Source organism: Erpetoichthys calabaricus, chromosome 14 (assembly GCF_900747795.2).
Source record: "Erpetoichthys calabaricus chromosome 14, fErpCal1.3, whole genome shotgun sequence".
NCBI classification, from domain to species: Eukaryota; Metazoa; Chordata; class Cladistia; order Polypteriformes; family Polypteridae; genus Erpetoichthys; species Erpetoichthys calabaricus.
Genome location: NC_041407.2, coordinates 19,550,919 through 19,574,381, shown reverse-complemented (window position 1 = coordinate 19,574,381; position 23,463 = coordinate 19,550,919). Strand labels below are relative to the sequence as shown.

The following is a 23,463-nucleotide window of genomic DNA, read 5'->3' as shown; positions in this document are numbered from 1 at the left end:
AACACACTGTCTTTTGAGATAGTGAATGAACAATTGTTTTTATGAGTTTTTTAATTCACTGTTTTGATCTTTCATCATGTCCATTTCTAAGCAAATGTTGCTAATAAACATAAATGTGAAAGATAAAAGTTTATTTTTTCATGTCCATAACAAAGATGACAACAGTGGCTTAGTGGTTAATGCTGTTGCCCCACCGTTTTGGAGACTTTTAGAGCCTCAGTGTGTGGTTTGCATGTTCTTCTCATGTCACTGTATGTTTAGGGGTTCCTGGCAACTAAGGATTCCTCCTACATTACAATGGCGTGCTTTTCAAATTAATTAATGAAGTCCAACGTGGCTCAGTATGTGCGACTATGAATTGCAATCAACTGGCATTTCTTCCAATATTCTGGGATGGAGTTTTTAAATATTATGTAAAGGTGTAAGGCCTCCATTAGAAGCTATTAAAGCAGGCCTGCATCCTCACTAGCCAGCTCAGATGAGGCTAACCCAGTCCAGGTACTCCCAACTACCGCAGTAGGCTTCAGACTTATCAGGCCCTAAAATGGAGACATGGGATAAAAGTTCACAATTACACTTAAATGTTCAAAAAATGCCTCCTACATATATGGGAGGAACCGTTCAAAAACCTCACCTTGCGAGTAGTGCCAGTGCTAGGTTATTTTGCGCCCAAGACCAAGCTTATTAGTGCTCCAACTGACTGTTCAGTAGCTAACCTGTGCAGCATAACCCCCCCAATGATCTGTGCCCTAGGCAAATGCCCGATTCGCCTTAATGGTGACCCTGCAACACAAACTCTTTATGAATGAAATAACTATAACAATTATAACAAACAAGAATTAATAAAAAAGGTGCTGAGAAGAGCAGAAAGGAGTTGTCAAAAAGGCACTTCCCTAAAGGCCATGTCATATCATGCAACTTTTCCATTGATTCTCAGTCATAGCTTTCATTTATTTACTCTCACATAGTCAGCGGTAGTGGACAGCATGTTCCCATGAAGACAGTCATGTAGTGTGACAAACTCAGAGACACATTTAAAATGAAATCAGGTCTCTGTCTGCAAAATTGAACAACCAATGAATGCTCATCCAGAAGTACAATGCATAAAAAGCAGGGATGAAGAATAAGGAACACAGATGTTTAGGACCTCACAAAACAGAAGGGAAGCCTGATTGCCAGAAAAAGAAAATGGCGGAGATTCTGGCACCAGTTGCCATTAACTGTTCACTCTTCATACAGCACCAGCTCCATTGGGCATCCCGCTATTGGCTGCCACAAAAAAGGTTAACTAAGATTGTGCTAGAAAGTTGACATGCATTCACTAAATACAACATGCCCAGTGATTTACTTTTGTGTAAACTGACATGGTCCAGTGATGAGATCAGCAAGTGCGGGCGGAAAATCTGATAAACCCCAAAACTAGAAGTCATGAAATGTGCTTAAGGTGAACAAGTCTCCATACACGATTCCTGAAAACATAATACAAGAACAGAGCAGAAGAAATGACATAACCGGATATCCAAATGACATAAGCAAATACTCACAAAAAACTCCTCCAAACCCAATGCACTGCTCCTGAGCTCCATATTTTCCCGGCTTAAATAGACAGGAGACGTCTCAGGAGTGGTAATGTCAGGGTGGTCCTGCTTCTTGCAGTACCACCTACAGAATACATGGAATGGATGCCACTTTAAGATGACAGTATACAAGTATAGACCAATAGCAATTCAAAAACAACAATATCTACTATAGTATATAATAAAACACTGAGACCTATGTGTCCATTCTCACAGAGCAATCTGATTGGTTGTTTTGACTTTGGTGAGGCGATGACAGTGGAAGCGCAAGGGAAGTATAAAATCAGAATGGAGGTGAAAAAGGCACCTCAAAAATAAAACAATCTGAGAAGCAGGCTTTATGGGAATGCGCTCTAGAGAAGGGAGCACCGGTAAAGTGACGTTCACACACACACACACACCCTGCCTGCACTCTTTTTCACCTCTTCCACAATCCCCATTACTCTGAATTGTTAATCCCAAGTATTTAAACTCATCCACCTTCACCAACTCTACTCCCTGCATCCTCACCATTCCACTGACCTCCCTCTCATTTACACACATGTATTCTGTCTTGTTCTTACTGACCTTCATTCCTCTCCTCTCTAGAGCAAACCTCCACCTCTCCATGGTCTCCTCAACCTGCTCCCTACAGCAAACATAATAGTTCTTGGGGACTCCTGTCTAATCTCGTCTCTCAACCTGTCCATCACCATTGCAAATAAGAAAGGGCTCAGAGCCGATCCTTGATGTAATCCCACCTCCACGTTGAATGCATCCATCAGTCCTACTTCAGTTCTTACCACTGTCACACTTCCCTTGTACATATCCTGTACAACTCTTATGTACTTCTCTGCCACTCCCGACTTCCTCATACAATACCACAACTCCTCTTGAGGCACCCTGTCTTATGCTTTCTCCAGGTCCACAAAGACACAATGCAACTCCTTCTGGGCTTCTCTATATTTCTCCATGAACAACCTCAGAGCAAATATTGCATCTGTGGTGCTCTTTCCTGGCATGAAACCATACTGCTGCTCTCTAATCATCACCTCACTTCTTAACCTAGCTTCCACTAACCATAAGCAGTGTACTATATATTAAAGGTTTCTATATTGTCCACATATGGGAACCCTCTTAAAGAGACAAAAAAAAAGTTTCATCTGCAAAGAACCCTTTCCAGATTGAAATGGTTCTTGATCATGCAATTGTTCTACATTGAACTACACAGCCCAGTAAAATGCAATTTTGGAACAGTTATTTTAAAGAGTGTGCAAAAGAAATCAAGTAAGTCTTTCATGACTTAGTTTACACAAACACTGCACTAAATCTGTTCAATTTGAAGAAAAAAAAAGTTTGCAAAATGTCCACCCAAGAAAAATGTGGCGATATCCGTTGACTCTGTTAAAAGGAAAGGATTCCTTACGTTTTCTTTGTCAGCTTTCCCTTGTCGGATTTTTATGTATAGGAGTCACAAATAAAGATAATGTGGATAGACGCGCATATTTCCCATCGGGACAGCAAAAGCAGATTATAGGGCGCGGTTTAAACGGGTTTCTTATTTAATCTGAACCCGCAAGTGTCGCAACATTTATATCTCTGTGTCAAACAATGAGCCGTGGAACGTAAGCTCCGAAGGTCAAGTAAGTTCCTCGTGTGAGTTTTGCGATCTCGCTTGACATGTTAACGTGGCTATAATGGCAAAACTTTAATGAGGCTTTGTTATTGATGATGTCAACATATATGTTCTGTTAGCAACTGCAGTGCGGAGACCTTCAGTTCCCAACAATCTCTGTACTCTTTGCCCAGCAGTAGAATACAATAAAGGAAATAAAGTTCCGTTCAGTTTTCTTCTATACAGGAGTGTTGTTTTATTATTATTTTTGAGAAGAAAAAAATAATAATGGCTAGGGGACACTGATGGAGACTTGCTTCATATCATAGAAATATTAGACAGTTTTCATTCACACAAAGAACCAGAGACACAAGGAATTAGTGACCAAGTAGTGAGAACTGACAGGACCTGCAGAGACCTTCAAAACTCAACTTTATGTACAATTTAAGGGAAATAGGTAAATACACTGAAGTAAAATCTTGTAGAAATACATTACATTAACTGTATATTTTGACTGTCAAAAAACTGTAAAATAACAAATGGTTAATACAGTTTAATTCAATAGATAAATGCACATACACTGACATTTAATGTGTTTTCCCTATCAGAATTAATTAACTGTTTCAATGTTCAGGACTATTTTTTATTAATAATTGTTGTACTGCTGCTTAAATCCACAATGGCAGAGAAGACTAAATTTGCATAAAGTCTGTATATTTGCATAAGGAACGCCCCCTTTGCAGCAACTGTAAATGGTTCCCAATGACTCCTACACCACTATGAGAAACAAAAACTTCAAGATGGCTAGCAAACTCATTTTTCTATGTGTGCTGAAGTGTTTTTTTTTTGTTTTTTTGTGGTTATGGAAGCTGATTTATGTAGTTTGTATTTCAATAAAGTGGTAAGCCTGTACACTCTTAAAAAGAAAGGGGCCAGACTGGTTCTACAGAGTGATGCCATAGATGAACCTAAGGACTCATTCACGTGAGGTTTTCAGAAAGAACCTTTATTTATTTAGATCCATAACAGGCTTTATACAGTAAATAGCCATGAATAGATGGTAAAAGACCTGTGAAATTCCAATGACTTTAAAGGGACACAACCATACAATAAAGATCTCAGGTTTCTTATACATATTAGGAAGTTGTTCAAAGCACAAAGAATCAAATCCATACCTTCCCAGAATGAAATGGTGCTTTGTCAAGCAATTGTTCTAAGAGGAACCACACAATCAAGTAAAGAACCATAAAGTGCCATTAACTAACCATTTATATTAACTTATTTGGCTCACACCCTCATCCAAGATGACTTACAACATTATGGTACAATTGGTTGGATTTCTTTTGAAACAGGTCAAGTGACTTGCTCAGGGTCACACAGTGTCAGTAGCAGGATTTGAACCCACACCCTCAAGGTTTGAGGTCCAAAGTCATAACCACTACACCACACCGTCTGCCCAGTAGGCACTCTTATTAAGAGTGTAGCACATCCTACATCACAAAAGCAACTTTTCCTTTTCCACTAGAAAATATACAGTCTACTAAACGTTAAAATTGTGTCAATGGATATCAATGGTGGTCTCTGTATCTGACAGCCAAATAATTGGTAACTGCTTTGCTAATCATTTATGTTTTTTATGGACTTTAACTTAAACCATTTTAGTAAATTTACAGTAAATTACTAACTACTAAATTGAACTACCATTACTGTTAACACAAATTTTTTTTGTGCGGGAGAGGTTGTTCTTTGTTTTTATCATATTTATTTTATTTTTTTGGAGCGTCTATAAAATCTTAATTTCCCCTTGGAGACAAAGTATAAAAAGTCAAAGACTTACTGTAATTTAATAGCAGCAGTATATCATAATTTTGTGGCCCAGTTTACTGTCAAGTCACTGTACATTGCTATTTTTGTTGTAATATACAGTAATAATACAGTTCAATACTGTGAAAGTAATTCAAATAGTAGCCAATAATTTACTGTAAAATCACAGATTTTCTACAGTGTATGCAACTCTATTGTTGTGCAACGGCTGATGTCAGTAATGGCTGTCGTTAATGAACCTGTTCAGTGCACATTTAAAAAGATTATCAAGTCCAATTAAATTATTAAAATTATACTCTGCATCATTTACATTGAAAAACAGTGGTCACTGAAGCTTGAATTCAAATAGGCATCACGTTAAGTTATTTCACTCAATTGTAGATTTGGTTATGAATGTTATACAAACATTTAGAAAATTAAGAAAGACACCACATTGTATTTCATTTATACTTTTTTTATATCAAACCAAAGACCAGCCACACTTCCTTCTCCTTATTAGCACAGTATTAAGTTGGTTAAGTTTTTTATATAAGCATACTTATCATACATAAATTGCTTGCAGTTATAACTATATTCAATATAACTTTATTCATTTTGACAAATATCTCCACAGAATTTCAAGAGGAATGATCTTTACCCTCCCTGATGCCATACTTAATACACCAAAAACGTGGGAGCAACAAGCTGGTTTAAAATGAGTACAAGAATTTTTTTGATGGCCCCAATACCTTGTTTAGCAGGGAAATAATGGCAATCCTCCATGAAGATATGAATGATTACTGTCATGAAGACTGCACAATTTATTTTAATGTGTCGCAATTGAGAAAACAGTGAGGATTTATGCCCCCCCCCCCCATGTAGCACAACCTGTTGCATCTTATTCAGTCTTATCACTCATTGTTACAAATAAAGTGGATCTTCAGAGTGATGCCTTTGGGAAACCCTTTTTGGTTTCCAGAAGGAACTTTCATTTGTTTAGATCTGTAACAAGTAAGATAATGAATTCATTATAACAGATTAGTAAAATATCAATAGGTTTGTTGCTTTCAAAGCACTCTCGCTGTGTAAAATCTGCACAGGCCAAATTCAGATTTTCTTGATATGTTTGTATTCTACCTACTAGACCTTAAATATTTTTATTTTTTCCACAAATTAGGAACCAATTCGCAAAGATCCCTTGCCAGATTTAGCTGGCTCTGTCAAGAAATGGTTCTATGAGTACCCACGCAGCCCAGTAATATGCCATTAAGGAACCAATCATTTTAAGAGTACAACTGAAACCCCATCATTTAAAAATCCATCCATCCATCCATTTTCCAACCCGCTGAATCCGAACACAGGGTCACGGGGGTCTGCTGGAGCCAATCCCAGCCAACACAGGGCACAAGGCAGGGAACCAATCCTGGGCAGGGTGCCAACCCACCGCAGCATTTAAAAATCCGATTAAGATATAACTTCCAATTCCAATTTATTAATCGGTACTTTATAACCTCTGTCTCTGGATTTCGTATCACAAAACAAAACTAAGCAAATGGCCCAAATGGTTCCTACCTTGTGTTCACTTAAAACAATTAATAGAAAATATCTGTTTGTTGAAAGTACGTGGGAAACCATATCGATGAACGCGTGACTAAAAACAAAACCACATACCGGTCAGTGGTTCACCGCAAGAAGCAGCCAGGCATTTAGGTGCAAAGGAATTATAAACAGCAATCGACTGACGCCTGCTAATGAGACAGCTTTTACGATTTAAGTACATGAGAAATTGTCCATGTTTTGCAAAGCTGGGACGCGCTAAAGGATCATCAGTAACACAGTTTCTCCCAGGAATCTTTACTGGCGTTTTCTTGCGCTCGCGTCGTCGTGGAAAAAAAACAAAACAAAACATAGAACAACTGTACAAACACAATATTAAAATGGCATGACAAAAAAAATAGTTTGCCATCATCTACTGCCGCGGGGTTTATCAGCAGCGGGCCCTAACAGTCAGTCTCTTGGACTACCTGAGAAAACAGAAGTCCGACTGCCAATGAACGCCCGCTGCGATAGGCGGTCTTTGTTTGCGTTATAAACTCGTCTATCAGGAAGTGCGTGACGTGTCGCTACACCAGAGGAGCGCTGCTTTCACAGGTGAAGTCACATGAAACAGGTGTGCACGGTGAAGCCCGGTACTGAAGGTGTGTAGCAGGCACCAGTGTCCCCGATTCGTATCAAGCCATTTGAGAGGTGAGTTACTCATGACAGGTACAGTCTTTAAAAGCTATAGGCAAAGGTAACAAGTACATTAAGAAAGGTGGGGCAATACGTTACAGATTGTAGCGGCGAAACCTGCCAGACAGGTGACAACTGCATTCTATAGCGGGTTAGCTGAAAGCAAAGACACTGTTTTCACGGGGCAGATTTTTGCCCACGACTCTACTTTACAATATTTAGAGAAATAAATTTAACAAGTAAATTCGTCTTCCAGCTTATTGGGCAAGAAAGTGCGTTTTAAGGGAAATGCGGAAGCGGAAGGTTTCTTTTCTGAATTGACATCGATAAAAAAATATGATCATTTCTACCCGGGTACAACATCCTGGGAGAAGATTATGAACTAAATCTGATGTCACGAATAGTTTTACCTTCAAGTCAACGCGATTTGAAGCTGTAAAAGATATTTCATACTTCTTTGAAAGAGCTTTATATTGTCAGATGTGAGCTCGTATTAGATTCAAATAAATCAAAGATGAGGCGTACACGTTAAGCGAACAATTTGTTTGAGAGTGTTACGGGATGTTCGACTTCGTGACTGTTTGAATGAAGTGGGTGTCACATTTTCTCTCATTAAATGCCTAACAATCAAGATTTAGGATGTTGGATAATTTTTAGGTGAAATGTGGAGTGGGCTCCGTTTGACGATTTTAGTTTGAAAATAAAATAGCTGATCCATAACGCTATATATAGACTAAAAAACTGGCGTATTTGCTTAAATTAGGGAAATCATGGCACTGGCTGAGGGTATAAAACTGGCGTGTGCGCGCAAATTAGGGAAATCACCTCACTGCCCGCAGCCATATTCTACCCGCATCGAGCACCGGGAAGGAGCCGAGGGTTGCATGAGATCAGTAACCCATCCGCTCTTTTCCTCTCCTCCGGGAAGGCGCACATCTTAATGTTAAGGCCACATAATCCAGCTGAAGGTCAGCAGGTGCCGTTCCTTTCAGCATGCAGGACGGGACAGCAGATCTTGGAACACGTAACACTCACACAGTGCCGATTTGAAATCTGCAATCAATCCAACCTGTGCGACTGTGCGAGGGAAAATAGAATACTTGGTCAGCCACAGAGATAACGCACAAACGGACCGGATTCACGAGGTGCCATTTCATAGCACTGCATGCATAGAAAAAGTCACTCTTATTTGCTTTCGATTAAAGCAAACATTACAAAAAACATACCAGAGCAAAATGTACGAGTTCAAATGAAACATTATATACAAATTTCAATTATATTCAACAATACGGTGAGTTTGTGGCATGTGATGGTCTAAAAATTTAATTTTAGTATATATCATGATTGGATATTCTCCGTTTACGCTTAATGGGTTTTCTTTCGGTGCTCTGAAATAAAGCTCCCTGACGTTTTCCATCGCTTTCAGGGCCATCTCTGGGTATAGGCTGTCCAGGCAAGGAGTCTATAGGCGCATTAGTGCAGCCAGTTGTAGAGATTCCTATCATTATTTTGTTGAGAAAAATTTGACCGGACCTGAACACAAACAAACGTTTATATTGTGCGCCCCAGCAGCGCCTGTAACGTCTGCACAGAACAATCGGCATACTGTTGCATACACTAGAGCAGGCCACATACCACATATCTAGTGTGACATGCGGCCTCCTCATTACCTCTGTGCCCTATGTGTGACAGTGTGGCACAGCTGCTTTAAGTTTGGCAGTTAGCTACTGCCAGGACCAGAAGTCAGGACTCACCCACTGGTCTTCCCATGTGACACACAACCTGTCAGAAGGACACATTTATGTGAATTTCCCCTTGGGATTAATAAAGTATCTATCTACAGAAGCTGGGTCCCTGTTCCCTCCTCCTCCTCTGCTGCAACTTGGCTCAGACACAGGAAGCAGAGGGTGATGGTGCGAGCCTCGCACCATCAGAATTGGCAGATGTTAAGAGTGCTATTCCACAGGGGTCAGTGCTAGGGCCGCTGCTATTTTTAATTTATATATATATATATATATATATATATATATATATATATATAAAATTTAGATAGGAATATAAGTAACAAGCTGGTTAAGTTTGCAGATGATACCAAACATAAGTGGATTAGCAGATAATTTCAAATCTGTTATATCATTACAGAAGGACTTGGATAGCACACAGGCTTGGGCAGATTTGTGGCAGATGAAATTTAATGTCAGTAAATGTAAAGTATTACACATCGGAAGTAAAAATGTTAGGTTTGAATACACAATTTGCGGTGGGTTGGCACCCTGCCCAGGATTGGTTCCCTGCCTTGTGCCCTGTGTTGGCTGGGATTGGCTCCAGCAGACCCCCGTGACCCTGTGTTCGGATTCAGCGGGTTGGAAAATGGATGGATGGATGGATGGATGAATACACAATGGGTGGTCGGAAAATCAAGAGTACACCTTATGAGAAGGATTTAGGAATCATAGTGGACTCTAAGCTATCGACTTCCCGACAGTGTTCAGAAGCCATTAAGAAGGCTAACAGAATGTCAGGTTATATAGCACGGTGTGTGGAGTACAAGTCACAAGAGGTTCTGCTCAACCTTTATAACACACTGGTGAGGCCCCATCTTGAGTACTGTGTGCAGTTTTGGTCTCCATGCTACAAAAAGAACATAGCAGCATTAGAAAAGGTCCAGACAAGAGCGAATAGGCCGATTCCAGGGCTACAGGGGTTGAATTATGAGGAAAGATTAAAAGAGCTGAACTTTTACAGTTTAAGCAAAAGAAGATTAAGAGGTGACATGATTAAAATGTTTAAAATTATTAAGGGAATTAGTACAGTGGTTTGACTTATTTTAAAATGAGTTCATCAAGAACACTGAGACACAGTTGGAAACTTGTGAAGGGTAAATTTTGCACAAACATTAGGAAGTTTTTCTTTATGCAAAGAACGACAGACACTTGGAATAAGCTACCAAATAGTGTGGTGGACAGTAGGACTTTAGGGACTTTCAAAACTCGACTTGATGTTATTTTGGAAGAAATAAGTGGATGAGACTAACGAGCTTTGCTGGGCTGAATGGCCTGTTCTCATCTAGAGTGTTCTAATGTTCTAAGGTTCTAACTGCGGCACCACAAGCTGAGTGACTGCCGCTTCAGTCCAGGAATCTTCCATAATGATGTTATAAATAGTTTTGCTGCAAGAATGTCAAAGCGTGTCTGATTTTAAAAAGACTTATTTGCATTGTTAAGTCCCTCCATTTATCAACGACTTGCTTCAAATATTATTTGTTGTAATTCCTTTTTCTATATAATGTTTGTAGAGTCTGTTAAATAAGTTGTGTACATTCAAAGTGGTTGTATTTTGTTATTTTACTGTTCTATATATGTTTTGTATGCTTTGTTACATTCACAATTTATATGCAAAGTGTTCTATTGTTATTATATTTTTATTACATTTATATTTATTTTTAATTAAAAAAGTTATTAAACTGTGTTAGTTGTATATTTTGTGGGTATGTCCGTATGGTTGTGTGAAATAAGGGGGGGGTGTACTGGAGAGAGTTTCTTGCCTGGGACACCAACTAGGTTAGAAATGGCCCTGCTTAAGCCGGATTTATACTTCACGCGATTGGACGCATGCTGCAGAGGACACTCCTGCTACGCAAGCGTTGTACTGCTTATACTTGTGCGCATACTTTACGTATATCTGGAGGAATCCACCAGGTGGCAGTGCAAGATATTATCACGGGGAGAACAGGTTCAGCTTCGCTGTGTTGTGAATTGCCTGGAACACCCATTAAACTCCGATGACACCTTACCGTAATATCTCTGAAAAGGATGTTTAATGATTAAATCCATCAGTCCAAGGATTTGTCCATTTCAGCTAGTATTGGGCACGAGGCTGAAACAATCCCTGGACGAGGCATCAGCTCATCGCAAGGTGAATATAAGCACACACATACACACTGGCATCATTTTAGGGTAACCAAATCTGGATATTTTTGGAAGGAAACCGGTGCACACTGTGGAAACCCAGCAGGAAAACATGTAAACTCCAGGCAGGGAATATCAGCGACATGACTCCCTGCAAGACAGCAGCGCTAACGCTCCGCCACTGTGTCACCCCCATGTGTGTCATTATTAACAGTATTCATTATTTAAACAAAATTACCAATTTATCTGTAAAATGTAACATACATACTTCAATGCATTTCATCATGAAAGTGATAAAGTATAAATTTAAGGATTCTAAATGTGCAGAGAGTTGAAATATCATATATTAAATGTGCTCAGTGTGGCGATCTATTGCTGTTTGCCACTGCTGTCAGTACCAGAGGAAGCCCTAGAAAAAAAGATGGCACAGAAGACGGTATTTGAGACTTTTAAAATGAATCGTGTCATTATGATCAGGAATATGCAACGCTTGAATATAAAAGCACCATGAATGCAGATGTATGTCGGCATTTTGCTTCCCCACTTCGAACCATTCATCAAACATCGAAGCGTGTACACCAATCTCGTAGGATCCGCAAAGCGGCTTTCTGTCACATGTAGATAGTAACCAGAGAGACTCTGACATCACAGTCCAATTTTTAGCACACTGCACCCATCCCCCCCCCCCCCCCCGTCTTTTTGCTGGTACTGCAACTCGTGCACACATCGTGTTGATTTCTGAGGACCTGCTCAGATGACGCATCAAATGAACGTTGAGAATGCGTGGCAGCCATAACGCGGGCGCCTACGCATTCTGAGCGTGAAGTATAAATGAGCCCTTAGTTGTTCACGCATTTATCTTTAAATCACCAATGATTATAAATTTTCTTTCACTCTGTAGCACACATATTTTAGAAACAAATTTATCTAGAGCAACTGAAGTTTATTAACCAGTAAATATCAATCACTTCCGAGTGACAGCTGTTCCTAACCGCAAGAGTATAACACTCAAGAGAGAACTGAGCAACATCTGGAGTGTACAGTTACCTTTGAATTAGAAACAAATTGCCCTTTTTTCCCCCCAACTGTTTGCCATCATTTTGTCATGATCAAAATTTTTTAATAATTTGCGGCAAAAGCTTGTTGGGACAGGTCTCCTCAGATGGGTTTACAGGGGTGTGGAAATCAAATTTTTTTCTACTTGTCCACGGACAAGTAAACTTAGAAAATCCACTTGTTCGCCAGTTAAATTCACTTGCCCATGAACAAATAACAAAAGTGAAAAATAGTTTATTTTTTCTGATCTCTTTTATTGATACCAAAACTGCCTTCCATTTTAAAACTGAAAAAAGTTCTTTCAGGGAGTAGTATTTTGCCACCTTGCTCTAGAACATTATATAAAAGATTCCCTTATCATTTTAACTCACTAATAAACAATGCCTTCATTATAGCTACACTAGTTCTGTTTCACATACTACAGTTACAGTGAAGATTTTTATAGATATTTCATAACCTTTGGAAACCGTTAGAATGTTTTCTTCTTTATTTTTAATAAACTGACAGCGCGAAACCAACTTGTTTTATATGAAATATTCGCTAATCAAAAACGATCTATTGATAGCTCATCAAAATTTATGTCACGCAATAAATTTCTTAACTCCTCAATATATCACAACCTACACGAAATCACAAATTTCAGGAAAGATTAACTGCCTAACAAGCTTTGTTATGTGGTGAAAACATGTACCCCATGTATTGTAAGTAAAATGACTGCATTTTTATGTAGAAACAATGAATTTTATCAATCTTCTCCTATAATATGCTACCGTGGCTATTTGTTTGTCTGTCCAAGATTTTAAATCACCTGTAGCTCACAAACCATTTCACCTTTTGACTTGAAATTTGGTACACATATACTACATGACGTCTACTATCCGCTTTTGGGGTGATGCTTTGTATTACTCTTTATTTTTATTTTATTGTTGAATCAACTCTCGGCACCGCGCAGCAGGGCGGCGCATGCGTATGGGAGCCGTTCTCATTCCCCACCACCTTCGCTAATCATTCTTGAGGCAGATTGAAGACTTAAGTGCCAGCTTAAGTGAAAAATTAAAGAAAACGTACTAAATAATTGCAACACAAAAACTAAATCAGTTTTAACGCGAAAAGATGCCAACGAAAGAAGAGAAGCAGCGGGCCGCTAGGGTGGAGAAAAGAAGAGCTGCTCAGGAAGCCACAAGCACATCAACCTCTGAGCAAACGAATGCTAAACGTACAGAGAAAGAGGATGAAAACTATGAATGCTCAAGTCAAGTGTATTCACTGCATGTTATCGTGCAGTGTGCCATTACTGGTTATATATAAAAGTTATCAATTTATAATGAAAAATCATCAGATTACATCGTAATATCGGCATGAAAAAAATGACCGCATCTCCAAGCGTGTAAATATTAGGGTAAAATACTTATGTAAGACCATAAGAGCGCTTCCCCTTTGAAAAATCGGCCGTCATTTTGTAAACAATATTGAAGACCAATTTGAGACATGAAGAACATGCCTAAGTAGACTGTTTCCGCACAAAGTACGTACCCAAATGTTTAAAATGTGAAAGTAGTGGTAAAATGTGCCCTGCATAGCACATATATTTTTTTCTCCAGAAAACTGCACTTGTCCGCGGACAACTGAAACCAAAAATACACGCTTGTCCGATGGTCAATTTACCTGTGTCGGACGAGTCGGGCATTGGATTTCCGCACCCCTGGTTTAAATGTCAGTGTATTCACTCACTGTGTGGCTTTTCTATGTTCTGCCCAGGTCCCCCATAAACTTGTAGGACTTCTGCGTTCATGCATCAGCCCATTCACTGTCTGTCAGGATATTTTTCCATGTCCTCCATTGGCTTGTAGGACTGTTAGTGAATGGGATCAGGTCTGACCCTATCTGCAAATATTTTGCATGTTTCCCCCAACCCATCCCTCATCGGTGTGTATGATTCCAGGGTTCAGGCGTCAGATGTTTCACCGAGTGTGGATTTTGCATGTTCTCCTCATGCCCTTATCAGCTTGTATGGCTGCTGGGTTCAGACCTCATGCCATTCACTATCTGAGAATTTTACATATTCTCCCCATGTACCCCATAAGCTTATAGGGCTTCCGAGTTTGTTCATCAGCCCATTCACTGTGTGCATGGGTTTTGTATGTTCTCTTCCTGTCCTCCATGGGCTTGTATAACTCCTTTTGCAGAAGTCAGTCTATTCACTGGCTGTGTGGAGTCCATATAGACTTTTCCTTTTTGCCTCAGATGACTCTACATTTAAAAAGAGGCATGTTGAGGATGTGACTGGCTAAATGGCTGGATGTATCAAAAAAAAAAAAAAATCAGCAGGAGATCTCCAAACACTTCCTTTCTACAATTTGAACTTAATACAAAGTAGATAACATAGAAAACAAGCATGGGAGGCTTCTGCTTTACTCCACAGCAAATGCTTGTTGGCCAGCTACATAGAATGTACCACATCAGGTAACCAGGTGGGGTAGTGGATATAACATTTCCATAGCCCTAATTTTTCAAAGCTAAAATGAATAAGCTACAGAAATTAGTGTTACTTTACTCAGAAAAGGAAATTACTTAAACTGAGGAGCTTTGTTTTCAGTTCCACATATTGGGAAGTTCTGAGCCTCCCCTAATAAACGGTGCCCTTCCAGCAGCCCCTTAGAGTGCATCTCACCACTGAGGAGGGGTGTTAGCTCACAGGTCTTTCTTGTTAAGTTTACACATCACTAATAGATATTTTAGAACTATGTTAGTCAATTTTATAATTTTAAATAAAAAAAAAAAATGTAATTAGTGAAGACCGTGAAACGTGTTGCAAAGACGTCCAAATTTGTCTCCTATCTGTGAAATGGAACATGCCAAGGGACTTCTTGAAATCAGCTTTTGTAACTTGTTTCTAATATGGATATGCAAGAGGAACCAGGGTGCTAGGAGCGTCACCTTCATTTTCTCCCTCTAAATATGGCTACCTTTTTCATCTCTACAGTGCAGATAGCTCAGGGGTGTCCAACAGCATGTGGCTAACCTGCATTTTCCATCTTTCCTTCCTTTGCCCAGTATGTATATTTGACTTCATTTAAAATTTTATGCTTTTGAATGCACACACATCAATATCAAGAAGATTTTAAAATAGAAAGTATACTTAAAAAAACTCAGGTAGTGGATAGATTTCAGAATTAGAATTAGATGAGTACATCGTTATTGGCATCCGCTCTCTCCATGCATGTTCTGGAGAGATTGGCTTACCACTTTTGACACATGCCCCTTGCTAATCTAGATGGGCACCCATTAACTTTCACACACACACACACACATACAGAGAAGTGCATGCTGCTCTGTGATATGGACAATGGGATAAAAGTGTCCATTCATGACAGCATTGCCACCATGATACAATACAATACAATACAATACAGTTTATTTTTGTATAGCCCAAAATCACAGGAAGTGCCGCAATGGGCTTTAACAAGCCCTGCCTCTTGGCAGCCCCCCAGCCTTGACTTTCTAAGAAGACAAGGAAAAACTCCCAAAAAAACCTAGTAGGGAAAAATGGAGGAAACCTTGGGAAAGGCAGTTCAAAGAGAGACCCCTTTCCAGGTAGGTTGGGCGTGCAGTGGGTGTCAAAAGAAGGAGGTCAATACAATACAATACACCGAACAAATCCTCAATAAAAAATAAAAATTTTTTAGAAGTACGGAGCAGAATTTAACAGTAGATGATATCACATAATAAGATTTGGATAATTTTAGACTCCTGGAGACCTCATCCATCAAGCTGCCTCCCCCATTTGGCCACTCTATGGCCGAAACAGTGTTGGGCCAGCCAATCCAATGAAAGGACCCCTCTTTCTCACGATTCCTGCGATACTCCATCAGGGATGACTTTACCTTAGGCAGGCAAAACAACTTGGCAGGTGGGCTGTGGCACCAAGTGCCACATTTGAGTACCGAGAAGAAAAACAGAATAGGTGAGGGTTAGTATCCAATTCTAACTATCATGTTACTTATGTTTTAGTGCTAATGACTAACAACAGAAATGCAGTATGTACAGTTAATCAGCAGCTCTAGTCAGGATATGCTAAACTGAAGTAGTGAGTCTTCAGCCAGGATTTAAAAGCTGAGACCGAAGGGGCATCTCTTATAGTAGCAGGCAGACCATTCCACAGTTTAGGGGCCCTGTAACTAAAAGCTCGACCTCCCACTGTTATTTTATTAATCCTTGGAACCATAAGCAGACCAGCATCTTGAGATCTTAATGTGCGCTCTGGTTTGTAAGTCATGATAAGTTCAGACAAGCAAGCCATTTAATGCTTTATATGTTAAAAGAAGGATTTTGAAATCTGCCCTAAACTTAACCAGGAGCCAGTGTAAGGATTTAAGAACTGGAGTTGTGTGTTCGTATTTTCTTGTTCTTGTAATAATTCTTGCATCCGCATTTTGGATTAACTGGAGGCTGTAAAAAGAACAGTTTGAACATCCAGTGAACACCGCATGATCTGATTGTGTGTGTTATTTTTAGAATTTTAGCCTTACTAGCATCTTCTCTCTTTACTTGCTTAGAAGGTCCTGTTGCTGCTAGTGAGGGGGTATGATGCCAAGGGTATGAGTCTGGTATAGCCTTAGGAAGGGAATGGCACCAGAAAACACTGGGTGAGTGTGGTTGTGTTGAGAGTGGGCAAGTTATAGTACCAAGCAGTGCCAAAGAGTCTGACCTGGTATAAATATATGATCTTCTTTTAAACAGCATGTATAAACGAAGGTGACGTCATTGGGGGGGAAAAAAAAAAAAAAAAATGAAAAATTGACTTTACAATAACTTATTCAACAAAAATAAACAGATCTTCTTCCAAAGAAAGAAATTGCAGAAGTCCACCTTTGACTCTAAAAGCTGGTATTTCCCCCTTTTGGCAGAAAAAATAAAGCTGCAAGTAGGGTTTCCTGTAACTTCCAGTTTCCCCACTCCTTCATTCAGAATTCTTTCAGCTGTGTTATAATTGAGGGGTGTCTTGCATGCACAGCCCATTTCAAATCCCCACGCTACTCCCACAATAGAATCTCAATGGGATTCAAATCTGGGATTTGACTTTGCCATTCCAGAACCCTCCTTTTCTTTCTTTTCGGCCTTTCAGTGGTGGTATTACTATTATGTTTAGGCCCATTGTCATTTTGCAAGGTTCATTTTTGACTGAGCTTCAGTCTTCCGATAGATGGGCTCACATAATCCTAAAGCACCAACTGATAAAATGAAGAATTCATAATGGATTTTATGATGGTGATCTGCCCAGGCCCTGGTGCAGCAAAGCAGTCCCAAACAAGAACATTTCCACCTCTACACTTAACAGTCTTTATCAGATTCTTTTGATCAAATCTTGCCATTGGTTTCCACTAGCACATCTTCTGGTACTCTGGCCAAATAACATATTTGTCCTGATGTTCCTTCTGGTTTCCTTCTGGCACACCTCCCTTGCAGATCTATTTTGTGCAGCCTCTTTCAAAGTGCAAGAGTCTACAGTAGAATTTGACATCTACAGTGTCTTACACACTTTTCAGCATCTTGTGTTCTGCTGTCAGGCTGAACTTTCTGGGGACCTGGACTGGACAAGTTGGCAGTCGTTTGAGATCATCTCCACTTGTACTGTACATGATCTTCCTCACAGTGAAATGATTGATTTTCAATTGCTTGCAGATCTTTTTAAATTACTTCCTAGACTCATAGGCATCTATAACCTTCTTTCTGAAGGCCTCAGGGACCTCTTTTGATCTCTGCATGGTGGTAACAAACACTTAACAACAAAGTACAAATCAAATGTTTTGAGGTTTAAATTAAACCGCTTCAGACAAGATCATCTCTAATGATGTTCTAATCATTTGCAAACACCTACAGCATGTGAACACAGTATAAATCTGAGGTGGGGTTTATAATGGGATGAGGCCATAAATGGTGGCACTGATACTTGGACATTGAAAAAGAAGAGGTTAAGCAGAAGGGGCAGGTTACTGCCTCTACACGGTGAATTAATGTGTGCTGTGACACAGATTTCCATCCATCCATCTATTTTTTCTAATCTTCTTTAGTTCATTAGAGGATCACACAGAGCTTAAGCCCAAGCAAGCATCAACTGGCATAAAAGCAGATACCAGCCACAGACAGGATTCTAGCCGTCTTGTTGTTTTGAGGGTTTGTGTGTACATGCCACTAATGGCCTACTTTTTTTCTCATTCCCCTCACAGGGATGATCTCCTGCTGACAGCGCCATGAAGAGGACCAGGCAGTGGGATGTTCACAAAGCAACCGTGCTGGCCAGTCTTTTCTACTTTGTGCATTCTGCAGCTAAGGCATGCATCTTCCCATTTCTGACTCTGTATTTCCGACAGCTTGGCCTGCCTGCTCCCCATACAGGTGTCATCATGGGCACAAAGCAAGTCATCTATATGGTGGGCGCACCACTACTCTCCTACTTGGCTGGCCACTATGAAAAGAGAAGGGTCCTTATTATCTGCTCACTGCTGTGCTCCATAGGTTCCGGACTTCTTCTTATCCTTGTTCCTCCTGCTGACAGGGAGGCATGGACCAAAAACTGCAGTAGCAGGTTGGCATCTCCTGTGCAAGCTTCTGCAAGTGGTGTGACCCAGGCATCTCTCCTTTCCATTACAAGCAGACCACAGGCTCATGAAGATAATACCTTCAGTGCTGACAGACAAATTCAAGTGACTCGGCCGTCAGATGTCATCACACTGACACTAGTATCTCATCTCCTTGACGACATGGCCACCCACCATATGGCAACCCAAAAGGCAACCATTCTTCTTGAGGGGAATGGAAATAAAGCTCTGCTAAAAGAGGAACTCAGCTCTGGAAACTATGAAGTAAAAAACTCACCTGGTAATGACTCAGACTCCCAACAAAATCTCCAACCGGTCATATACAGACCACAGAGATCTCTGGATAGTGAAAACCATAGCAAATATGCTTTTACAGATTTTCAAAGCTTCTTTGCCCTGGATGCCCAGCACCAGATGTTCTTCCTTGTGCTCATAGTGGTAGTACTGTGGGAGGTTTCAACTGCCCCATTGGAGTGGACGGTGGATGATAGCCTCTATGAGTATATGGACTGTGTTGATGCAGCTGACCGTTACAATAGGCGCTGGATGTGGGGACATGTGGGGGCAGCTTGCAGTGCCTGTGGTGTGGGCTTTCTGGTGAGCAGTCTTGGATGCTTCCTAGGTGGTCGTATGCCTCGAAGTGCTGTGCACTTCTATGGGTACGCTGGCCTAATGACCATAGCACTCTTGGTAGGGGCTTTCCTGCCAGCTTACATAAAGCAGCAGCAGCAGCAGTCCAGTAAAGGCTTGAAAGCCCTCGAGCTTATCTCTGGTGATGGACGGGCCCTTCTTTATGCCAGCACTGCCTTCCTGGTGGGTGCTGCTGGGGCCAACATTGAGAATTTTCTTTTCTGGCAAATGCAAGACAGAGGGAGTAGTCAGTCATACATGGGTATGTCAGTCTCCATCGCTCTAGCCTCCGAGCTCTTCATGTCCTTCTTTGGGGATAGAGTACTCCGATACTTTGGACAGAGCAGTGTGGTCACACTTGGATTAGCATGCATGTCCATCCAGTGTCTTTACTACTCCTTCCTCTGGTCCCCCTGGGCTGTGTTGCCCATCCAGATCCTTAGTGCCTTTAGTAGTGGTACCCTTTGGTTGGCACTACGCAAACAGTGTGACAGCTTGGCTACTCCTGGAATGGAGCGATCCATCCAGAGGGTTTTCCACCTGCTGTCACTAGGCCTAGGAGCTGCAGTAGGTAGCTTTGCCAGTGGCTTTATTGTCAGTAGATTCAGTCTGTCCATCTTGTACAGAGCTGTATCAGTCACTCTGCTCTTATGGACCACCATCTTTGCCTCTCTGCAGATTTGGTTACCACAGAAGAAAAAGATGAATTATTCACGGCTTTTGGCTATGGACAACAGTGAAAGGAGTGATTCTGATACTGATCAGGAGAGAGACTGGCTTGTGAAGGCTATGAAGGATGAGCGTGGTGGTATTGAAAGATGACATTCACTTGCTGATGAATTAACTGACCAAAAATTTCACCCTGTGAATGGTGCAAATGAGAGCCAGTAAGGATACAGGGTGAAGAATGAGTGGACGTGTTATGGCCAGATGGAGTGCAGGAGCACCTAAGAAGTAGTAGTCCAGGAGCCATAAGAGGCAAAGAAGCCTGCTTGTCTTGTGCTTTTTTTTTTATGGAGTGAAATAACAGAAGTTGATGAGATGGGCAGTTATCTTCTTTTACAAAATGACCCCGAGTATAACAGAGAAGTTCTTATATGAGGACTGATAATAGCTAGGGATTAACCTAGCTAAATTATTCTCCTGGATCTCAAACTAAATATCCATTATCTCTAGAGCTCAAACATATTGAGATTTGGTCTTTAATCCTCAATGTGTCCCATAGCCAAATCACACAAGAGGTTGGTTTTTGATCTCCAGGGTATCTCAGGGATAAGTCACGCTCTGGCCTTTGAACTCCATGCAAAGAAGGTACCTCTTCTCACATGTCGCCTTAGATGTAGACTCTATAAAAGTTTCCTTGAGTCAAGTTCCTCCCACCAAACAATCCACTTAGTGTACGAGTTAGCTAATGGGAAATTCAGCCTAGTAATTCATCCTCATGGTAGCTTTCAGAGACAGATAACCTTGGGCTTTGGTCTCTGAAGCCTTCTCACTCAATCAGCTCTCCTTGAACCAAGTAATTTTGCTACCCAATCATGTCTTTCAGAAGAGCATCCACCTCCTTTTCAATATGCAATATGCTCCAATGGCAAAAGCTTTGTGAAATCAGCCACTTCTCCTCTCCCATTTATGTCCTGCCCATCCCTACACCCCTGAGCCAGTCCTCTTGTGGCAGTGTACACCTGAGCTAATTACCAGCCTGGCATTTCACTTCCTATTCCATGCCAATCCCCATCCAGACCACGGTTTATCCATTAAGTGTGTGACTGAGCCAAATCACATTTCCACATTCATATTCGACCCTTACAGCATCCTTGAGTAAGACCACCTTCAAGCCTAGATAAAGAACCCTCAGTAAAATTGAACCAAGTCAAACTATGTCTCCTCCAATGTCACTGCCCAAATATCACTGTATTCAAATTGTTTACAATCCAGCAATACCTGGTCTCCAGCTCTACCTATCTCATGTACATTGTTCTGTTTGAAACTTTTCAGTCTTTAATTTACTCCTACTTTCAAAATTAAATTTATGTCATCTTACTCCTAAAGGATACTTTGCCATTCTTAGACAATCCATATGCATGTCAACCAGTTGGAAAATCCAAGATTTTCTATATGTATAACAACATGCCACTTTCGATGTTCTGTACAGATAATGCACTTGAGCATATGTCATCTAACTTGAAACCTCAAGAGATACCCACCACTTGAAGATGTTCTATATGTACGTCAAACCATTTGAAACCCCAAGACGTACCCTGTATATTAACATGCTTGAAACCCTGAGGGGAACATCCTCCCACTCTTCATTTACATGTAGACACACATAAAGGGGGCTAAAGATCCTGATACCATCACTCCTTAGAAGCACCTCAGGGCACTTTGCAGATTCCTTTTGCCAGGGGCTTTATCTGCTCAGCAGAGATAAGTGAAACAGGCAAGTTTTGATTGGAGTACAGTTGTGCAGCCGATTTTGCAAATGCGAACTGCAAATGTTTTTTGGGGGTTTTAAAGATTTGTTTTGGAATGGAAAACCTGAAATACAACTCCTCGTTCACCCTTCTGTGTTTACACGTGTTCTTTTCTGGAACTTTGTAAAATCATGCATTCTGTACCACACAAGTAAAATGTTTTATTCATCATCACAAAGGTGTACAGTACTTTTTATTTTTTTAAAATGTGATATGCTGCTTATTTTCCACACAAAAACAGTAAAACAGAGTAAAATGCAACATGTATTTTCTTCACAAGAAAATCTCATTACACATTAAGACAACCCCTTATTCTAGCTGAAAATATGCACACCTATTTTCTCTACTAGATATCTTTACTTAAATACTATAATAATAAACAGATGCATACAGAATTAATGCATGAAAATACTAGAGACAGGAACTACATGCCCTTCTTGTATGAATGGCATGAATTTCTCTGGAAGTGAAAAACAAATCTATTTCACGATTTTTCTGTGAATCGGAACATTAAATTTCACTGCAAATTCAGTTTTGTGCAAATATTTTCATTCATCACTTATGTTCAGCTTCTTTCTGCCTCCATGTTGACCATTTTAATCTGATTCTTCTGTCTTTTTGCATGAATGTAAAAATGTAAATCACATGTAAAGAACCATTTTTCCATAGCTTCTGGAGCACATTATACAAGGGGCTTTATGACCATAGCAGTTAGGTGAAGCTTGTAACACAATTGGGAGGGGCAAACTTTGACGGCTAAACAGATAAAGTACTTCTTGCTGAAAATAATCATTTGATATGACTTTTTAACTCCAGTAATTTATTAACAACACTGTGTGTTAAGAGATTATTATTTATTTTTAAATGTATTAAATAATTACAAGCAAAATAAAAGCAATTATTTTTTCTTTAGGTAATTTAGTAACTCTTAGTCTTGAATTACGCCGTGTGCATGTGACTGTACCGTGTTGTGGACAGACGCTCTGTCTAGGTGTTTGTTCCTTAATGCTCTTGCACTAGATTTCAGGTCCTTGCAACTCCGTACTGGAAGAAGTATGTCTTAAACAAAAAAAAAACAAGCATGAAATAATTCTTGAAGAGGACTGAAGTGTTACAGTTTTTTATCAATTACTTTGGCACATGTCCTGAAATATTCTTTAAGTTCTCCCAACTGTATATGCATGTCTGTAAAAAGTTTGTGTTGTAGCACAATGCTTTGCTTCACCCTGAAAATCAAAGTACTTCATTCAAAACCTTTGAAGCATTTGTCAAAATTGAACAATCATGTCAGCGAATAAGGTAAAGACACCAAAATTAAAAGGCCCTGGATCACTGTGTACAGTCAAGCCAGTCAAAATGTTAAGACATCGTGTCAATATGAAAGTGTACCATTCATATACTTTAAGTAATTACAGTCTAATCAGTGATTGTTCACATTACTCTAATGCATAAATTCCCCATTCTACATCACTAACTGAATGCTATTGGAGTACAAAACCAAAAACTACATTATCTGTGTTTGACACCAAAGCACTGTAAATACTGCAAGGTTCCATTACTATATACCAGAGTTTCTTAAACTTTATTTTG

The 23,463-nt window shown here is 40.0% G+C and overlaps 1 protein-coding gene across 1 annotated transcript; it reads left to right on the top strand.

Moving 5' to 3' along the window:
• The first annotated feature begins 7,105 nt into the window (after positions 1–7,105).
• mfsd6l (major facilitator superfamily domain containing 6-like) lies at positions 7,106–22,854 on the top strand. Its single transcript, XM_028819221.2, has 2 exons — positions 7,106–7,221; positions 18,398–22,854. Exon 2 carries the CDS (start codon positions 18,422–18,424, stop codon positions 20,219–20,221), a length of 1,800 nt encoding a protein of 599 aa, XP_028675054.1. The 5' UTR covers positions 7,106–7,221; positions 18,398–18,421; the 3' UTR covers positions 20,222–22,854.
• The last annotated feature ends 609 nt before the right edge of the window (positions 22,855–23,463 follow it).